Here is a 19,490-nt window from a genome sequence, read left to right on the forward strand (position 1 = left end):
AAAGACCTTTTTAATCACAAGCAAACTAGGTTGAGGCCTGTGGATTAGACAGCGTGCAGGCACTAACCCACTTGAGGCAAAAAAGAAACCTTTAATTGCTGTGAAAACTCTGTGCCAAGTGTAATAGCTGCTTTCAGCAGTATTTAAACCAACTTCATTAGAATATGGGAAGAGAAGATGTGTTTTAAAGGCTGGTTTTAGCAAGTAATCAGCTGTCTCCCAGATGGTCTGAATGTGACTTCTCAGGCCTAGGCCCGCCCTGAGTTGTGCTGGCAGGTGTGTGTCGGGGGGAGCAGCCCCTGGATCGCCCCAGCTCTGGCCCTTCAGGCCAAGATGATTGAGGTTTTTTTTTTTTCTTTTTCTTTTTTTTTTTTTTTCTTCTCTTTCCTGGGCTGCGTTTACACCCGCAGAAGGCAATGCTGCAAGATATAATGTATGCAAATGTATTCTGACTTCATAACAGGCGGCTCTAGTTTTTCCACCAGTTTTTCTGTCCTTGTGCGGGAAAACACTTTTGCTGTAACCCATTATTAAAGCTAATGGTTTAACTGTTTTTTGTTACTCTGTAGCCTTTAAGAGAGTCTGTGTTCTTGTGGGATGAAGGATTGCAGTGGCCATATGAACCAGAGTACACACTCAAGGTGCATCCAGCATGCAGGACTAATCACTTTCTTATTAATATTTATGAACCATCTCATTTAGCAGGTGCTCTTGGGACTTGATTAAAGTAAGCAACACTGCCATTGGTGCTTCAGGTGTAGAGAGCTTTATCTGGTGAGAGCTAGTGGTATCCTTGTCGATGTTCGCTTTGACCACCTGCAGCATTTTACAGGAGACCTGTACAGTGTTTCTCCATAGCTGTTCTTAAATGACAAGTCAAATTGCAATGATAGAATGAATTTGAAATCATCCTTGTAAAGCAGCAGTGCTCACTCTTCTAATGAGCGCCTTCTGTTTGTTCCCAAAGGTCCAGAGGAAGAAATGACCATGTAGATTCTACAGCCTGGATGCTGCATAATGGGAAGTGGTGAATGGAGTGGAGCTGGTCTGCAGCCTTGAAAGCAGCCAGTCTGTGGACCACCAGTCGGCCAGGGACACTTTGCACACCAGAGGCATTCTCCACACAGCTCACTGGACACGCTGGATTCTTTCTAATTGCTTAGGTTGGGATACGAGATTCCTTTCCTTCAATTTTTAACAATTTTAAGCTTGTATCAACTATAACGAGTGGAGCAATATAATCAGCAACAATGGGTGACATGACAAATAGCGATTTTTATTCCAAGAACCAAAGAAACGAGGCCAACCATGCAGGAGAATTTGGGTGCACACTGCAAGAACTGCGCTCCCTCATGGAACTTCGAGGAACAGAAGCAGTTGTAAAAATTAAAGAGACATATGGGGAAACAGAGGGGCTCTGCAGACATCTGAAGACATCACCAACAGAAGGTAAGCATATTTTCCTTCAGTTAAATCTGGGGGCTTTGCATAAATGCTCTCCAGAGACTTAAAGAAAGGCTTCATTTAAAGCCTTATCACAGTTCTCATGGTGCTGCCATTATTTCCCAACAAGAAACAAACAAAAATTCTTCAGGGAAAGAAGAAAGCAGTCACCCATTTGTCTAGCTACAGCTATAGCTAGCATGAGAATAGAAGGACCTGTTTATTCAAACAGGTAAATGTATTATTTCTTTAAAATGCAGACAAACATCAGCACCTTTTTCATAGCGTTAAAATGACACTAACTTCTACATTTTGGGGATAAACAGATGCATACTAATTGCTTCAAAAGTTTCTAGGTATTTAAACCTCTTGAGAATATGAAATGAATGATTGAGATACATGTTGTATTACTTTTTAGATCAATATGTAGTGTATATTTTATGGTTACTAATCTTGACTTGCTCTATCACCATAGATGATTTTGATCATTACGAACATATTACTGTGTCAGTGTTTTAATTAGTTGGGCTTTTTATGTTTATAATTATGCTCGTTAGTTGTGTTTAATAATACCATTCATAATTTCTCAGTATCTATTCTTCTAAGTGCCTCTGATGTTCTTTACCTGGTCAGCAATCATTAGTCTAGTTTTTTAAAATCGTTGTATTTTCACCTCCAAAGATTATTAGTGTTCTTGGAAGTTACACAATCTTTAAATCTATAATATTATCTTGTTTTGTAAAGTAGTCAAGATACTAATTTTAAAATATTTTTTTTCAAGAAGATAGAAATGTTAGCTTTGTTTCATCCTCTCCTTTTTAAAAATCAATCATTTAGTTACTTTTTCTGTTTAAATGCTATAGAGTCTTGATTTGTTGGTGTAACCATAAACATCTATCCACTGTAAATCCATTGTAGGGTCACATAATGTGATATTATAAATTACACTAGTTGAAGAATCCCAAGGAGCAGCTACCAATATAATCTTTATATAAAGATTAAAAGTTTCTTTATGGCCCTGTCCTTGTTCTTATACAACGTCAGAATTCTTAGAGGTTAGAAACTATGACACTGTGAGCAGTACCTTTTCAGCAAAGGATTATTAAACTAATTTTGTATTAAAATGAGCAGCAAAGCTCCAATAGTGACTTAGCATTCATGCATCATCTTGTATTCTAATTAGTGGCAAGTGGAACCTTTTATAATTCAACATCCATTTTCTAGTCTTGGTCAAATACCTTGTCCTGCCCAGAGATCGCTCTCTGTGGGAGGAGTGAGGCAGGAAAAAGGGTCTGTGCCCCGTCTGGGATTTCCAGATGTCCATCAGCCTTGCAGAGAGCAGCCTAACAGCTGTTGCCCACCAGGTAATCAGTTCCTCAGGGAATATGCAATGATTCTGATACATCTGGGGAATTCCAGACACAAGTGCAGGATCCCTACATTTACATGGTGGAATAAACACAGATTTAAAAATATCCCATTTGGGATTCAGCACCTCCAATATCCCTCAGTGGGTTATAAAATGCTGAAGGTGAAGTCTCAGTTTGTGTGAGCCAAGAGCACTTCACTGAAGTTTTGCCAACTTATTCTAGTGGTTATCTGGTCAATGTGAACTTCAAAAGAAATGTTAATTGCATTCTGTTCAATTTGTGACATCAGGGAAACTTAATTCCTCATATCGGAACAGAGCGTATGGCTCCAACTAGTGTGGCATGCTGACTCCATCAGTAATCTATATCTGATACTTCAGATAAGGTAACTTTCCTCTGAGCCTTACATACACTTCATCATTTCTGCATTAGGGAGAAACATTTCCAGCTTCGAATGGCAATCAGCATAGCCTTGGAATCATGAGGACTCTGCTGGGTTTTTAATTTTAAATTAGATCGTGTAATAGGTGTTCCTAATCACATTAAGCTTTGATCATATTTTTATTTGTTTTGTTTGGAAAAATAGTTTCAGGAGGAAAAATCTCGGAAATGTCATGTTGAACTCAGAAATTTTTGTCTGAGAGCAAATATCCATAACAATTCAGAAGAAAAACTGTAGAGGCTTCTGCCAAACATATGTTTAGGCATAAATCCCTGGCCATTGCTTTTTCTTCTGTCTAAGCATGGCAAAGAATGTCACAATATGGTGAGGAGGATATTCGTGAAGATGTAACTTTTCTGAGAGGAAGGAAACAAAATAGGTTCTTTTATGGAAGGGGGATTTTGTTTGGCATCAGGCAGCTATGAGACATGAGCTACAGATAAATTATTACTAGTGTACACAATGGATCCTCCCATAGAGCTTTTTTTTTTTTTTGGTGAAGCATAGTTAATTCAATTTCCACTCGTTTTTTTTTTTTTTTTTTTTTTTTTTTTTTTTTTTTAGAGTGCTGCAGATTTTGTACAGTTTTATGAAGAATAAGAGAAGAAACATTACTGCAGGGTTTCAATAAACCCAAAGTCTTGCTGAGCAAGAGTCTTGGGTGAATATGAATGAAAAAGCAAAAAGGACTTGACTGTTGAATTTGGTTTTCCTGGGTTTAGCTCTTTCAGAAATTGTTTTCATAAATTTTTTTTTTGTCGTTTTTGAAGCATAGCTTTAGCAGCTACTCGAACAGAGGAAGGATATTAAAGCAGGCATATTCCAAAATGGGATCTAATCTGAATTTACTGATTTGATATTTACAAAATATAAGAAGTAGCAATTAGCTCGGTTTATTCAGCAGTTCATTTCCTATGTTAATATTTGATGTACCTCCTATGGACTGGTGGAATCAATCACTTATACTGGATGTGCCTGTTTGGAAGTCACTGGATGTGACTTTGTTTTGCCCCAAACCTAGAGAAATATGTTGTATGAAGAAATACAAATGCATGTCTCCTTGATTTTTTTTTTTTTAATATTGATTAGTTTCACTTTCATTATTCTAGTAATATGGAAAATAAGCAGGATCTAGCTATCTGCCATTTTGCAAAATGGCGTTGAATGCACCATTGGGCCAAGCCAGGATGACAGTTGTATAATTTTACGTGCAATCCGAGTCTTTGAGGCCCACTCGAGCATTAGTGATACCTAATAAAGGATGGCTGGTAAAATGTGATGAGTTAGTTGGATGAATACCAAATAAGGCTGGAATGCACTCTTTCCTGAAATGAATGTTAACTGTTTTTTGTCCACAGTTTCATGTAGTATGTACCAATTAACCCTAAGTTACTCAACTACATTCCCTTCATATTACAAAAATGTTTATTCCTTCTAAGAATATGTTAGAGAATTAACTTACATGATTTCTTGCTTGAAATATTTGGATGCTGTAATTGCCAATATGCAGGAAATGTGAAGCTGTGAACAATGATGCCTTTTTTTTTTTTTTTTTGTTTTTTTTTCTAGTGTAAAGAAAAGGCTTTTACCTATGTAATATTTGTGCTATGAGGAATATCAGCTGTATTTGTGTTTCAGGCCTGAAACAGCAGCTCCAAAAGATGTTATATATTATAGGTGTTAATGTTACAGCACTATAGAAGTTCTGTTTGTGTTGAGTAGCTACCTGGTAGATTGCAGGTAACTAAAGTTTCTAGGTAAAAGATTTTAGAGATGATCTGGTGTACTGTGAGAACGTTACTATGTGAACCATTGGAACCTATTTGTAATACGAAAAATGAAAGTTTGTTTGGCAAGCCAAATGAAGTACCAATGAAGCCAACTGTAGGAGTATTTCTTTTTAAATAATACAATCTGAAAAGTATTTTACAAATATAACGGAGGTAAAAAATGAAGCAAGACTGGCTACAACCAGGTGAATCAGTTGCTTTTATTAGCAGCTAGTTTTAGTTCCTCAAGCTTGTTTTTGTAAAAATAATGAAATAAATAAATTAAATAAAATAAATATGCTGTTAATAACTTAATATTCTGTTTTTTGAAGCAAATCTTGCCAAGTACATACTGAATTTCATTTAGGTACACCACTCAATTGTTATATGTTATGATAGCTACAGGTATGTACAGAACTTAGAAAAATGAGATAGGAATGGAAAGTACTTGATTGAGACAAATATAATTGTGAGTGTAAAATAGAAATATAAAATAGTGGATTGCCAGAGATTGAAATGTATAACACCACCCTGTAAAAAATATTATGAAAGTTAAGAAATTAATAGTAGCATCGTTTTAGCTGTTGTTAGCACAATACGCACAATATTTGATGTTTTATAATATTTAAGTATAAATTAAAGATTTTCTCAAACATTTAAATTCAAGGTCAGATTTTTTGTCAGGAAACGGTCAGAATTCAAGGTCAGAATATTATTCTACTCATGCAACGTTTTTTGTTCTTTAAAAGCTATGTTCCAGCTCTCCCAAAGTAGATTTTAAGAATTTGGATGTGGAGCTGAGCTAAGTACTTTCAAAATCTTCAGAGCAGCCTTTTCAAAGGACCCTAAACCAGAACTCCTCATCCTCTCTCCAGATTGCCATGCCTAAATCCTTGTCCTTATTTGTGGTGTCACAACATAACTTGCAGTTCAGGCCAATTTGCCAGCATGGTCAGGCCAGCAGCCAAACTCGGAGTACACATCTAGTCCTTATTTGTACATGTTCTCTCCCCATGGAAGGCTTGGTTTAAACAATGAAACAGTCTTCCCCCACAACAAAAAGCCTTCCTTATTGTCACGGCTCATGCCTGTAAGGGTTCCCCCTCTTGGAACACTCTTTTTCCTACCTTGCAAAAAAAAAAAAGCAAGCAAGCAACCAACAACAACAACAAAAAAAAACTAGCAAACTTTAAACTCATATTTCACCTAGTTATTCATGCAGTATGAAACCTGGTTGAGCTGGTAAGGCTTGTGATATGCTGACGTTTTTCCCTACTCACTTTAATAAATCCTTGTCAGATGTGCTGGCCTGTTCAGGTCCCCACAAAGGGCTTGTAATGCTCCTGTAGGCACCCAGGGTGTTCATGGGGCTTAGCGGTGAGATTTTGCCCGGGAAGGAATCACCCTGATCCTGCGGGTGGCATCCCTGTCCTTGGCAGGGGGCTTGGAACCAGCTGAGGTCCCTTCCAACTCAGGCTGGTCTAGGATTCTGTGTTCTGCCTGTATCTTTGGGGGTCATCACTGGAGAGGCCCAGTTGGTGCCTGCCCCCCAGGATGGGCAGAAAGCACAGGAAGGAACATGGGGCCTCCCCTCTGCACCCAGGGGTGACTCCTGTTCCTGCTTATTTGCTGTAGAACAGTTATTATTTATCTGGCTCTTTGCATGTCTGTTCTGTGCGTAAATGCTGGGTCTGACCCAAGCTCACATTAAATGCCATTGTCCTGGTAGGTCTTTCAAGATTGTGAACAGATGGAAAAGATCAAGGCAAGATGGTTGGGTTAATAACGCATGTGAAGTAGGAGTTTTGCTTTGGCTCACAGTACTGTCTCAAAGTCCTATATAACATGCCTGTTAAAGTTGTAATACTTGGCCTTAGCAAGCTTGAAGTTGGCTCTTACACATCTGTACTTCGATGGGTGGGTGTACCAGCATGGTGCTATGCAAACGGACATGAGCACAGCTTTGGGATTTCTGCCCTGCATTCCAGGGATCCACAGAAACCCAGGATGGACGTGTTCTGTACATTTGAGACTCCTGCTGTAAGCATCTTATATGTCTATAAAATAATATCTAAATGTTTAATGACTTCAGTGCATGGAGCATTCTTGGCAACTGCAGTTATTTTCCTTATCTCATATTTCCATTGTTTGTGTAATGGAACAGCAAACATTCTTCCAAAGGTTACCCAAACACAAGCATCTCAAATGAAAGGCTTAGATTTTTCTAAGTGATAAGTACAATTTCATTGCTCTTTTTGTTTCTGTTTTTTTGGCATGCTGTGCCACTTGCTGATTTACTTTGGCTTTGTTCATTTACTTGTAGAAAACTAGGGAAATATTGCATGATGCATTTTCCCCATGAAGCTTGTAAAATAAATATAAGCTAGATCACCTGCTCCTTTGAGATTCCTAAATACTTTGCAAAAGCTTCTCTGTGTGAAACTGCATTGCCTTAAAGTAAATTTAGGAAAGGAAGAAAGCAAGTGAATGTCTTCTGCCTGTTATAGTAGCCATCATCAGAGATTTTCTGAAACCAGTGCTGAGTTGCTTATGTGATTACCCAGGAGATCATTTTCCTTTCAATGATGGTCATACTTTGGCAGGTGTTACTCTGTAAGAAAAAGGCTATTTTCATGCTAGCTGAATTCCCCTACCCTTTAAGACAGTACCTTAAACATATGCAGGCAGTGTTTACTGACTACAGATAGACATTTTGCTATTGCATCTCAGATCTAGGTGAACTGAATAATAAATAGGTGCAATATTTTTCTCAGGTCTAAAGGTTTCTTCACTGTAATTAGCTCAATGACAATTGCAGTGTGCTCTAATTCAAAGGCAAGTCTGACCCCAAAACGCAATTCCTTCCTTCTTTCTGAAGAGTTAATTGTAGGGTAATATTTGCCTTGCTGCGTTGTGCCACAGGATTCTCCTTGGTCTAAATACAATGATGCAATACAGTATGTCATTCCTTTTTGCAAAGTAGTAAGTGATGGAAAGTTGCCATGATATGGTGCAGTTGATAAACCTGTAGTCTCATTCTAAGAGAAAGTGGTTTGCAATAACTAGTTCATTTATTACGTGAAAAAGATGAGGTCAGATCTTTAACTTTATAGCAACGGAGTCTGTAACGATAGGAGAAATAATTTTCAGATTTCATAAACTCTGGCACTTACGTCAGTTGTCGAGATTGCAGAGCAGGATTACGTAAGTGGTGCTTCCTCAGAAAAAGGCAATTAGTCCTTTGCTTGGTGGATCAAAAAGGTATTCTGTTAAGTATGCTTGCATGCACATGTATCAAAGTGGCTTCTGTGCTGGTAAAGGAAAAGCTGGGCTTTTTAATTGGTAATGGTGAAGAAAGTCCTTAGAGAAGCATGGAGCTGCTGCTGATCTGTGCTGCAGCCTTTCCTTTGCGAAGCACGCATGTTTTCTGCGGAGTCTACGTAAGAGTAACAGTATTGCAAAGGAAAAAATCATGTGCAATGAATACCTCGCTTCTATTGTATTGCAGGGCTTTGAAATCTATAAATATATGGAGTGTGTCAGCCTTGAGAGAGAGCTGATTTATCTTCATTTTGTTCTTGCTTTGAGAAAGCTGCAGGAAGAAAGCAAAGTCCATTATACCAAATGAATAATCCAATCGATGTAGCCAGTTTGCCCTTGATGAAATTAAGCTTTGTCTTTGCAGTATATCAGAGAGACTGAAAGGATTTTTTTTGCCTTGTTTCCTTAGTGTCCTATGAAAGCAAATGGTTGGTGCACAGTGTTTTTATCCTTTTGTGGTTGGCCCTGCTAGAGGAAAGACAAGCACAGCCCTTAAGCGGTTGTTTCAACTGATGCTTAATAGGGTGCAAAAAGTGCTACCTTTAACGTTTAAAGATAAAACAATTACCAGCATCTTCCTTAGGTATTCCCCAACTTTCCATGAAGCATCATTGTTAGCAGTAAAGTTGCTCCTAGCTGAGCCAAGGGAATTGGAAAACTTTGCTGCTCAAGTCTTTGTGAAGATCATGTGTAGCTTGGAGAGATGACAACCATGCTGTTCCTCGCAATCCTTGAAATTTTGATTATTGTTCTTAACTCAGCATTGCATTTATATCTTGTCATGAAAAAATATTCTGTTATATGCCCCAAAAGAAAAAGGGGTTGGGATAAGTAATTTGTCTTATCACTGGGGCAGTGGCTTTCAATAAGCCAGTCCAAGTTCAGTAGCCTTGTCAGTGGAACCAGCATGACTGGATGACTGGTTATTTTTCTTTTGACATTAACTAGTATGAACAGTCTTGGGATAAGAACGGTGTGTCAGATGCAGTAATGATTTCCTGCCTCCCTTCCCCTTTTGCAGTTGATACTTAGCCTTCAAATCTAGACTGATCAATTTTATTGTTCCCATCTGTTTTCCAAGAAGTCTTTCAGAAGAAAAGGTTGATGGTGTTTGACATGCCAGTTATTTATAAAGGTGATGGGAAAATAAAGCCACAGATGTCTGTTTAGCAGCCAGCTCGATGTGCTTCCAAGACAAATAGATCTGTGTTTCCTTGAATGTGATGCATTCACTGTTTCTGACCTGCCTTTTTGTTTTCAAAGCATCTCTAGAAATTATTTCTACCCTTCCTCAGTCATTTTTCCCACATCTGTGTAGGTGTTCTAGAAAATATGCTTGCAGTTGCAGATCCAGAAAACAGTAAGGACAAAGGAGGCTTCCCACACATCTTGAAAAATTGATCATCAGCTCCAACACAGAACCTATTTTCACTGACAGTGGATGACAGTCTGACGTAGCCTGCAACACAGTTTAGTAACTTTCTTTCAAACTTTTAAAGAAAGAATTATCTTTCTGAATGCTATTAGGAATCCCATTCCTTGTCCTTGCCTTCGGGATAGTAAAACAACACACTATAATCTCGTGGTCCAGAACTTGGCAGTTTAGCCATATTAAATGCAGTGTATTTCTGTTGTGTAATGGAAATAGCTGGGTGTATGTAGCTGCTATTTCTGTAACAATAGCTTTAACTAGCCCTTGTTTCCTCTCTGCTTTCATATGAAATTCTTTAGGGACTGCAAATACTCTTTTCCCATGTGGATTGTGAGCTGAGTCACTGTGGTAACTTGCATAAGACTCAATAACCTGAGCTTCTATAGCCTGTGCTACTCTTTTGATTATTCCTTTTGTATTTTGTGTAAATCTCTCCTCCCCACCACTTTCTACAGAAGCACTGTATTTTTCGGTATGAGGGCAGCTTGGGTATACTCTGGTAAGTTACAGAAAGACTGAAAAAATTAATACAAAAAAGAACAGACCAAATTATTAGAGCAGTTCAAAGTTCATAGTTTTTTTTTTTTTTTTTTTTTTCTTTTTTCTAATTAGCATTGGAGATTAAGGACAATAGGGAATGGCCCATTTCTTTACAGGTGTGCTTGAAAAGGAGAGCTTGTCTTTGAAGTAGTTACAGGAAAATTAGAGGAGAATTTTCTTAATGTGTTGAATAAGTGAGCGGTGAACAGCAGCAGACTTCCACCTCATATGTGAGGGCATAGCTCTTCAGATGCTACAGGCTGAATACTCTATGTCCAGGATCTTTTCAGCATTAATGCAATAATACAAGTGGCTGGAAATGTTCTAAAGTTGTAAAAATTAAAGTGTAGCTATTAAATTATATTCTTACCGCTTAGGATAAGCATTATTCTAGGCACTCAGTTGATTCTTTTCTTAAACACAATACGGCAAACCTACTCCTATTTTTTTTAATTTATTTATTTTTCAATTTGCTTCCCAGTTTTGAATGATTACCTCAGTTTGGAAGTTTGGATGGGAAATTGGGGCATTGTGGGTTTCCCTGTGCTTGCCTCACTTCAGCTGTTGCATACCTTTCTCTCTGGAATAGGGTCTGAATTTTAAAGGTATGACAAGGCCTTTTTTGGGCCACTGCTTTATTTTTTCAGTTGTATTATTACATTTTTTTTTCCTCTTAAAAAAAAAAAAGCTTTATTAGAAAGTTGTTACATTACATCACCTACATTTAGGAGTATCATGACTGTTGCATGGTTTTGCAAGGTCCCTCAGCCACCTTGATGTTTGTAGTCTTGCAGTAGTGCAGCCAAAATATGCAGTTCTCCTCCAACTGTAGTCCTGCAATTGACTTTTAGCCCATGAAAAACTTGGGGCATATATAGATGACTCCCTTGGTAACAATCTTTCCTATTAGTGACAATTGATTAAAAGGGTAAAACAGCTGTGAAGTCTGACTGAAATTAGAACCTATCATTTTCTCAGTGCAAAATGTCTAGTTTTTGTTTAAAAAAACAAAAACTTTTAAATCACTGCTTTCCTGCTTTCTCCAAAAAGCATGGTGTAAAGTTGAAAAACTATTCAAGTATTAAGGTGTGCTCACCCTCCTGACTTTGTACACGTCTCCTGTGATGACAGTGGAGTACTTGGTCCTTGGACTTGTCCTTTGTTCTATTGTTTTCTCAAATCAGTGAGTTTGTGCAGCGAGCCCAGCAGGTGCAAGGGCAGTTTGACAGAGCTGACCCCATCTCTTGTGTCAGTGAGTAGATGTGAAACTAAATGAAGGTGCTTAGGTAAGAGTTCAGGACAAATACTTTTCAGACTTAAAAAATATGCCGAAGGAAAGCAGAAAAGTAAATTGTTGGTGATTATCAGTATCATTAGTGCATCAAGCGTGTTACATGACTGCTGTAGTTGGCCCTAGAAAGGAAAATTATTTTGTTTCTGGTGCTGGTCTAATAAGTCACTGATGCATCAAAGCTGTAGGTGCTGAAGGAGTCCACAAATACATGTAAAAAATTTAAAAACTTAAAACTTCAAAGATTTAAAATTAAAAAGGTAGCCAAGGAAAATAGGTATAAATATCTTGTTGGTTTTGTTCACAAGGAAGGAGATTAAATTAGAACTTCTGCTACTTCACCTGCTTACAAATGTGAAAACTAATCTGCTGCAACACACAAAGTAAAAATCCCAAAACTACAGAAGTGAAATCCATCATGCATGCTGGATCAGAAGATGGATATAACATGTATTAACAGAGGAATAAATACAGCTTTAGCTGAATAAGTGTATTGGTTGTACAAAGATCAGTTCTCTTTTCTTCAGTGAGCTGTTGTCCAGCTGTTTTGGTTTTGTTTAATGTTACAGCATAGCTGAAGTCACTTACATGTGGATTATGAGATGGCAGAAGTCATTGAACTAAGTCTTATTGACTGTTTTAAAGTGACCTCTCAGAGGACAAAGAAAATACCTAGTTCTTTACCGTATGTGCACTATTGCCCTAAAACACTGTATACAAGCTATAGAGGCTAAGAATAAGCCTGTATTAATGTTTGAGTTGAATGTTAAATGTCTTGGAAGAATCTGAGTTTTTTGACTTGAAGAGTGTGCATGGTAAAAGGTCAGGACAATTGGAAAATACTTAAAAATATCTCCTGCAACACCAGTAACTGTTTCAGCATTAATAATATACAAAGGCTCTTAAGGTGAAATATTTTTTTTTCTCACAAACCTAGATGCTATTTTTAATTTCTGATTTTAATCCTGTTTAACAGGGATATCAGCATGGCATATTTTGCCATGAGATGCTGGCAGTGCTTTCTGCTGTCCCACTTTTCCAGAGGTATTGACGATGACATTAACGCTGCTGCAGCTAGCAGCTTAAAATTATGGAGAAAATATGCTGCCTCTTGCTGTGCAGTGGCAATCAATTGCATTTCCTGTACGTAAAAGCCTTCATGTCTCTCTTGTTCTGCTCTTCCCTTTTATAAATCTCCCTGCGCTCAGCAGCTGCTACAAGGGACACCTCACCTTGCTATAAGGAGTGAAATGTCCCTCCAGGGCTGATGCCAGCCATGCTCCTACGAGTCACTTGCAAGCCACTGTTTACTGTGCGAGGGTGTCTGCTGGCATCCTTCCCTGGAGAATCAAATGAGTGCTTTTGCAAGCCTGTCATCTTTTCTATCTAGCCATGTTCATGTAGTGACAGCACAGTGAATTTTAAGAGTTTAAAAGAGTGTTTAAAATTTGTCCTAAATCTGGTACCCAGTTTGGAAGCCTCTCCATTTCTTGTCCGATTGGGTTACCGTCATGCCATGACTTTGTGAGACCTTTCTTCTCTCTTAACTCTTCCTTTTGCTTTGAGCAGTGTAACCTGCATTCTGCCATCATTGTTGCTTCAAAGTCCTGAATTTTAGTTGAGTGACTTCCTGCGTCCTCTTAGATGCCTTGCAGTGTTGAGATGGATGAAGTTGCCTTGATACCTTTAGGACGTATTTTTGCAAGCTTCCTTCCTTTTAATTTGAGATGCAGAAGGAGAGGAACATGCCTAAACCTGTTCTTACTTCAAAACATTTTGAGAAAGTTCACTCTCCAGTTAAAAAATAGTGCATCTTACCTTCCTGGGGCTGCCAAAGGAAGTTATGGGAGCATTGTAGGAATAACAAGTGGTGGCTGAATGGAATAAAAGTGTTTCTACCTGTTGTTGCAAGGTGAACATAGTCCATAGCATAGGTGTCATGATCCAGGTGAAGTGGTCTTTACCTGGTACATCTTACCAGGGGGAAAAGGTTTTAGGTGAGGGCCAGATCTTGGTGGGAAGGGGCCTATATGCCTACTAGGGAGCAAAGAGGGTGTGCAGAGAGGAGCCAGAGGAGGCTGGGCACTGAGCTCACAGCTGTTGGGGAAATGGGGAGTGCAATAGGAGAGATGGGTGTTCAGATTAGCACACCTGCCATCAGACAGCTCTGCATTCTAGCAGATTACAAGTAGCAGGTGTGATGATTTTTTTCATACACTATAGAAGAAAATACTATTTTCTTCATATACTATAGCATCTATATAAGGCATTTATTGGTATTAATTGCTTAGGTTTTCTTGTGGTATTGAACATTTGTGTATATTGGTATGAGTAGTCAACGATGAAAATGTTGCCCTGATAATTTAATATGCTTCTAGGCAACCTGAAACAGTACTGAAGATGTACTCTCTCATTGTTTATACCAAATCATCCTTTGTCCAAATTTCTTCACCTGCGTACTCCCCATTTTGAGTATGTCTGCTTCTCCTGATACCTATTTCATTATTGCTCACATGCTCTTTTTCTGTACTTTGTACGTTCTGGTATCAGTCAGGTCGGATGTTATTTGTCTGTCCTATTTCAGCTTGGGCCACTTGGCAGAACTGAATTGTCTTTATCTGACGAATGGTGGTGCTCTGTTTAATATTACTTGTACAACTGGTTGATTAAGTATCACAGTATTAAATAGTACAACTGCATTAAATATAAAACTTTGGAAACAGATTTAATGTTGATTATTAAAGAAAAATATCTCAGCATAACTCTACGTAATTATGCAGGAGTTATTAAATACAGTTGATGCCCTTGAATTAGGTACACAGAATGAGCAACTAAATGGTCTTCTGTAAATGTTAGGCAGCAGCTTCCAGTTGAAAATATTTTAAGACTAACATTTATTGTCAAACTCAGCTTGTGGCTTTTTTTTTTTTAAAAAAAAAAAAAAAAGCAACACAAATTAAATGATGATTTACATAACATTTTAATTTATAACCCTTCTCATTTCTGAATCTTTGTGGGGAAGAAGAAAAAATTATGCCTTCCTGGAAGGGTTTTCAAGAAAAATATTTTTTGCAAAAAATGGATGCTGAAAACTTCTGTCAGTTTTCACTGCATGAGATAATTCAAGCCATAACTTACAGGCTGAAGTTCTGCATTTTAAATGACCGGAAAGATTGGCTACTTGTGTTCACATTTTCAGATATAAAAAAAAATTGTTTCTTTTTTAATGGCTCTCCTGACTTAACCCTTACTTTATTCATGTCAGTGATGAAATTTCTATTTCCCCCCCTAAGCAAGATGACTTGAATGTTGAGTTTGGCATATCCCAAGAATTTTAAATACTTTATAGCAACAATATTAATTTAACATTCATTGTATTTATGATTTTTTTTAAACTGACAAAGTTTTATAATATAGTTAATACTAATGGTTTATGGTGCTTTGAGGCCTTGGTCTCTTCTAAGAATCTATCTACTCTAAGAAATGAAGATGTAATTATTTTAAAAGAAGAAAGGATTGACAAAAGCCTTTAACATCATGGTTGCTGCTGTTTTGATAGGAAAAGATTGAGGTAGATAAGGTGATGATATGGCAGATATTCACTTTTTAATTTAAAGTATCTTTGTGTATAGTCAACTATTTCCTACTTAAAGCTTCATTATACTTAATGTAAAGTGCTCAAGATGGTTTTGGTTTCTAGCACTAGGAGGAACTCTGGAATAGCAATTCATAGAAGCTTAATTGTACTGAGTTAATGCATAAAGCACAGTAATCCAAACTGGGTTTTGGTAGTTAACAGGGACACAGTTTAAATAAGAGTTCTTTACAAAGCAAAGTTAGTAGTGAGAGCTTTGCTTCTGCCCAAACATCAGTGCTCCAACTTTCCCATTCAGTGTCCAATATCATAAAAGACTAATACGAAATCTTAAAAATTTGTAAGCATAAAACCCAAGTTTTAGGTTTTAAGTGGCCAAATATGTGTAAAATACACCAGTCTCTAGCAGGGTGGAAACTTTATCGTGAAAAGAGACCAGGAAACTAGAGAAGGAAGTGTTAGGAAGTGAGTGCATGGCAGTACCCTCTAGAACGTCAGTGGCTTCAGGATTCAAACACGTTTTTGGCATGAACTGCAGGGGCATGTATAGCATGTGTTGGCAGTAGTAAAGACTAGATGATGGCCTAGCAGCAAAATGTTAGGCTCTGTACAAATTAACCTTATGATTCTTCTCAAAAGCCAAGCACCATGGTTTATTTGATAATCCAATAACTCATTAAAGGGAGTTGGCAAGCAAAGCTAATTAATAAGTATGCCCATGTCTTTTCAGAGGTGAACACCTGATGCTCTATTTAGTATTGAGTCAGTACATGTAAGTAAGGTGAGCTGGCAGGCAACATTAATTAATACATCCATTCAGTTTCTCAAAAGCTACAGACTTATTATATAGCTCATGCTGAGCTGGGAGGTGTTCAACAGGAAAAGTAATGACAAATCTTACACTGCACCAGTTTTTTGTTTTTATCTGGCTGTTGTTTTACAGTGAGCAAAAGGAGCCCGGTACATGGAAAAGTTAGCATGATTCCTGCAGTAGGTTTAATTAATACAGGACTAACTGTTTTGTTGTTGGCTTATCACTGAAGACAAAAATAAATTCCCAGATACAGAATATTAAACATATGGAGCTACCTGTGGGTTTGTGACTGCCATCAGCACTTAGCAGTGAAAAGCAAGGTCCTTAATAGTCTTTAGGACTTTCTGGAACAAAACATGATCCAATATTAATAAATGCTTTCCGAACAGGGAACAGTGCTGCCCAGAATTTATTCAGACAATACAAAAGGACTAGGTCCAAGGTGCCAGTGGCTCGCTAGGAAGGAGCAAAAGAGTTTGCTCTTCCAGAAGGGTTTGTCTAACGAGCAAGAGGATGAAATATGCTTAGACCTTTACACACAACTGTTTATTATCAAAAGACATTATGTTGCTTGAAGTTATTATGTGAAAGTTTGCTTGCTTGGATGTAGTTTTCATCTGGGAATCTACTGCAATTTACTGCTCGACTCTGCTGTTTGATACTCATCCTTCTGGGCAGTGTGCTCAGTGTTTCACTCTAATCCTTCTGGGAGGAGGGAAAATACAGAAGTTTGAGTCCAGATAAACACTTACTCAACAGTTTGACCTTTCTATAGACCTGAATCAGCAACTGATAAATGCTACCTTGACATCACCCAAAAAGCTGACAACTTCATTTTCAGCTCCTCTAACAGAGGAGTCCTAAATGACCAAGTTGCCTAAATAAAGAACTGAGAGTGCTGGGCTAGCAGACAGTGGAAAATTTTTAGGTATGGGTTAATTGTATCACAGCGTATATCTGACAAGGGTAAAATGGATTTTCCTATGTCACATTTCCTTAGTTTTGTGTGCTGTTTTCTTCAATGTGAAACATGAACTACAGCTCCTCTAAAGGACACGAGATATTTAGAAAACCATGTTAATAAAGATAGCTAGATTTGAGGAATTCATGTTTGAAGAAGTTGTCTACAAAAATACAGGTATACAAACAAAGACAGAGGTGGATTTAATTTAAAACATTACCATGTGTAGTACTAGGAAGGGATTTATTTTTGAGCATGGTAGCAATTTGTATGCCTAAATGCAGATAGCTATGTGCATTTCAACTAGTGGAAATGTTAGCCTGATTTTATAAGGTAGCACTTGCTGCTAATCTTAGTACCTGTGCTTCATAAGTTCTGTCCTCTTTACAGAGATATACAGAAAGCTTTTTTTTTTTTAAAAAAAAAAAAAAAAAAAAAAACAACAAAAACAAAACAAAACAAAAAAAAAAAAAACAACTGATTTTTTCCTCTGGCACTATGCAGGTTCCTTGAACAAGGGGTTGACTGAGGTTTGCCGTCATGGAAATACTGGATATGTTCCTGCAATCCAAAAAGTGGCTGAAGGGAATCAGAACAAGAGTTAGAGATTTTATAGCCAACAAAAAAACAAAACCTACAACAGCTGTGGACTGTAAGGGAGTTAAGCTAGCATCTAGAAACCTAGGAAGAACTTGTAGAACCTTGAACGACTTGCAGTCAAAAATATCATTCAAACAGTTGACTCTAAGGTGTTGGGACAAAAATGTGGAGCTATGGTGGTCAGTGACATTTACCACCAAACTTAACAACTGAGCCTTAGAAAACTAAAATGAAATGGACAATGTGCATTGAAGCATAACACAGAGACCACAGATCTAGCTTTGTATGCTGCTAGTATGAGCTAGAGTCAGAGGTGTGCCTCATTCAGGCCATGAAAAATGGTTGTATGGTGTCTGAGTGAACTGAGTGGTGTCTCAGTGCACCAGAGACTGAGTGAAGACTTCTGGACAGCAGGCCAGAGACTGGTACGAGGGTTATGGTTTATACAGTATGCCTGCAAGGCAAGGGTAGGTGTTTGGGAGTATGTCACCCTTGCCTGTTGCACTTACATATCTATTCCATATATTACCAGGTAAGAGCAGTGGGTAACATTTACACAGAGATGTGAAATGTGGCTTGTTTCTAATAGAAGCAATACAATCTGTAATCTGTCCACAGCTATTGGATCTTTCTTAATAAATAAATAAATAAGCCTGCATCTGCCATTAGATCAAAACATCACTTTCAATGTAAAGAAGAAATCTGAATGTGAACTATGAATCAGATCACATTTGAATTTGGACACCAACCTTCTGATCCATGGTTTTCTGTATCTGAATTTCCAGGCTCTGGCTAGTGTAGACCACTGTGGCATTAATTCTGAGACACAGGGTTTCAGGAAAGCGTGAGGAACGGTAGTGTTTGAATGCTTAATGGGAGCTGTCCTGCATTACTGAATACCTTAATGCTGGTTGTCTGAGGCTGCTTTATTTTCTCATGCACATCTATTGACCTGTAAAATGCAAGTTAAACTCATTTACAAAATCCAGAGCAGTCCACATGCAATTAAGCTACGCTAAATTTCAGAGCAACATGCATCTTTGAAATAATTCAAGTTCTCAAAGTGGTATGAATACAGCCAGGTAGCCTTTGGCCTAGCTGGGTGGAAACAAGCACAAGTATAGGCATCGATATTTCTTCCCGTGATAGACAGAAAAGGGCACTGTCTGCTACTTGCAGACAAGGTTTATTATCAAATGGCATCAACAAGGACAGTTGTACAGGTAACATCTGTGAAATTTCACTTCAAGGGTAGGCCTTTGGAAATATTTTGCATTTGACATCCTGGTGTGATTTGAATTGTATATGGAAAGACTTCAAAGGAAAAATAGTCAAATTAGATATCTGTTTGGCTGTGTGGCCTCAGTTACCAAAATTTTGTTTTTACCTTGGGGTTCTGCAGAGAACAAGAGAAGTGCTGGAAAACTTTAGGCTTTCATATACGCTACTTGTTACAGCAGACAAACTCAGCAATGTGGCAATTAGGATCTCCTCTCAAGAGACTTTCTAGAACCTCCTTTTATTTTGGCTACTTTTTTATTTTTTTATTTTTTTATTTTTTTTATCCAGACCATGTTGGAAATGATGTCTTTAATCTGTTTCTAAACTGAAAATGGCTTTACTTCCTCCTGTTTTCCAATTACCTGTTTAATTGCTGTGCTTTCTGGATTACGAATTTGTGAAGGGAACTCCCCCTGAGTGTCAGGATCTGTGTGTTTAAATGTACTCCTTTTCAAGCTTCTGGTCCAAATTGCACATCTGAATGCTGTGGCACCTTCTACTTCTGGGCATTGTTGAAGATGATGGCAAGCTGTTGTTTGTGCTGCAAACATTCAGTCAGCTGAAATTGTGAATGGTGCGTTAGCAGTAAGTGCACCTGAGAGGGCTGTGGGGACTGGTACCAGAATTCTCT

General features: G+C 37.9%; 1 protein-coding gene across 24 annotated transcripts in view; it reads left to right on the top strand.

Annotated features, from left to right (window-relative positions):
- ATP2B2 (ATPase plasma membrane Ca2+ transporting 2) overlaps positions 1-19,490 on the top strand; it is a 421,948-nt gene that overhangs the window by 239,266 nt on the left and 163,192 nt on the right. For all 24 annotated transcript variants that reach the window (XM_068695120.1, XM_068695119.1, XM_068695126.1 and 21 more), the window contains one exon: positions 968-1,449. In XM_068695120.1, the coding sequence (XP_068551221.1) occupies positions 1,251-1,449 (199 nt within the window). In that variant the 5' untranslated portion in view covers positions 968-1,250. The remainder of the gene's footprint in view (positions 1-967; positions 1,450-19,490) is intronic.

This window comes from Anas acuta, chromosome 11 (genome assembly GCF_963932015.1).
Source record: "Anas acuta chromosome 11, bAnaAcu1.1, whole genome shotgun sequence".
Classification (NCBI taxonomy): Eukaryota; Metazoa; Chordata; class Aves; order Anseriformes; family Anatidae; genus Anas; species Anas acuta.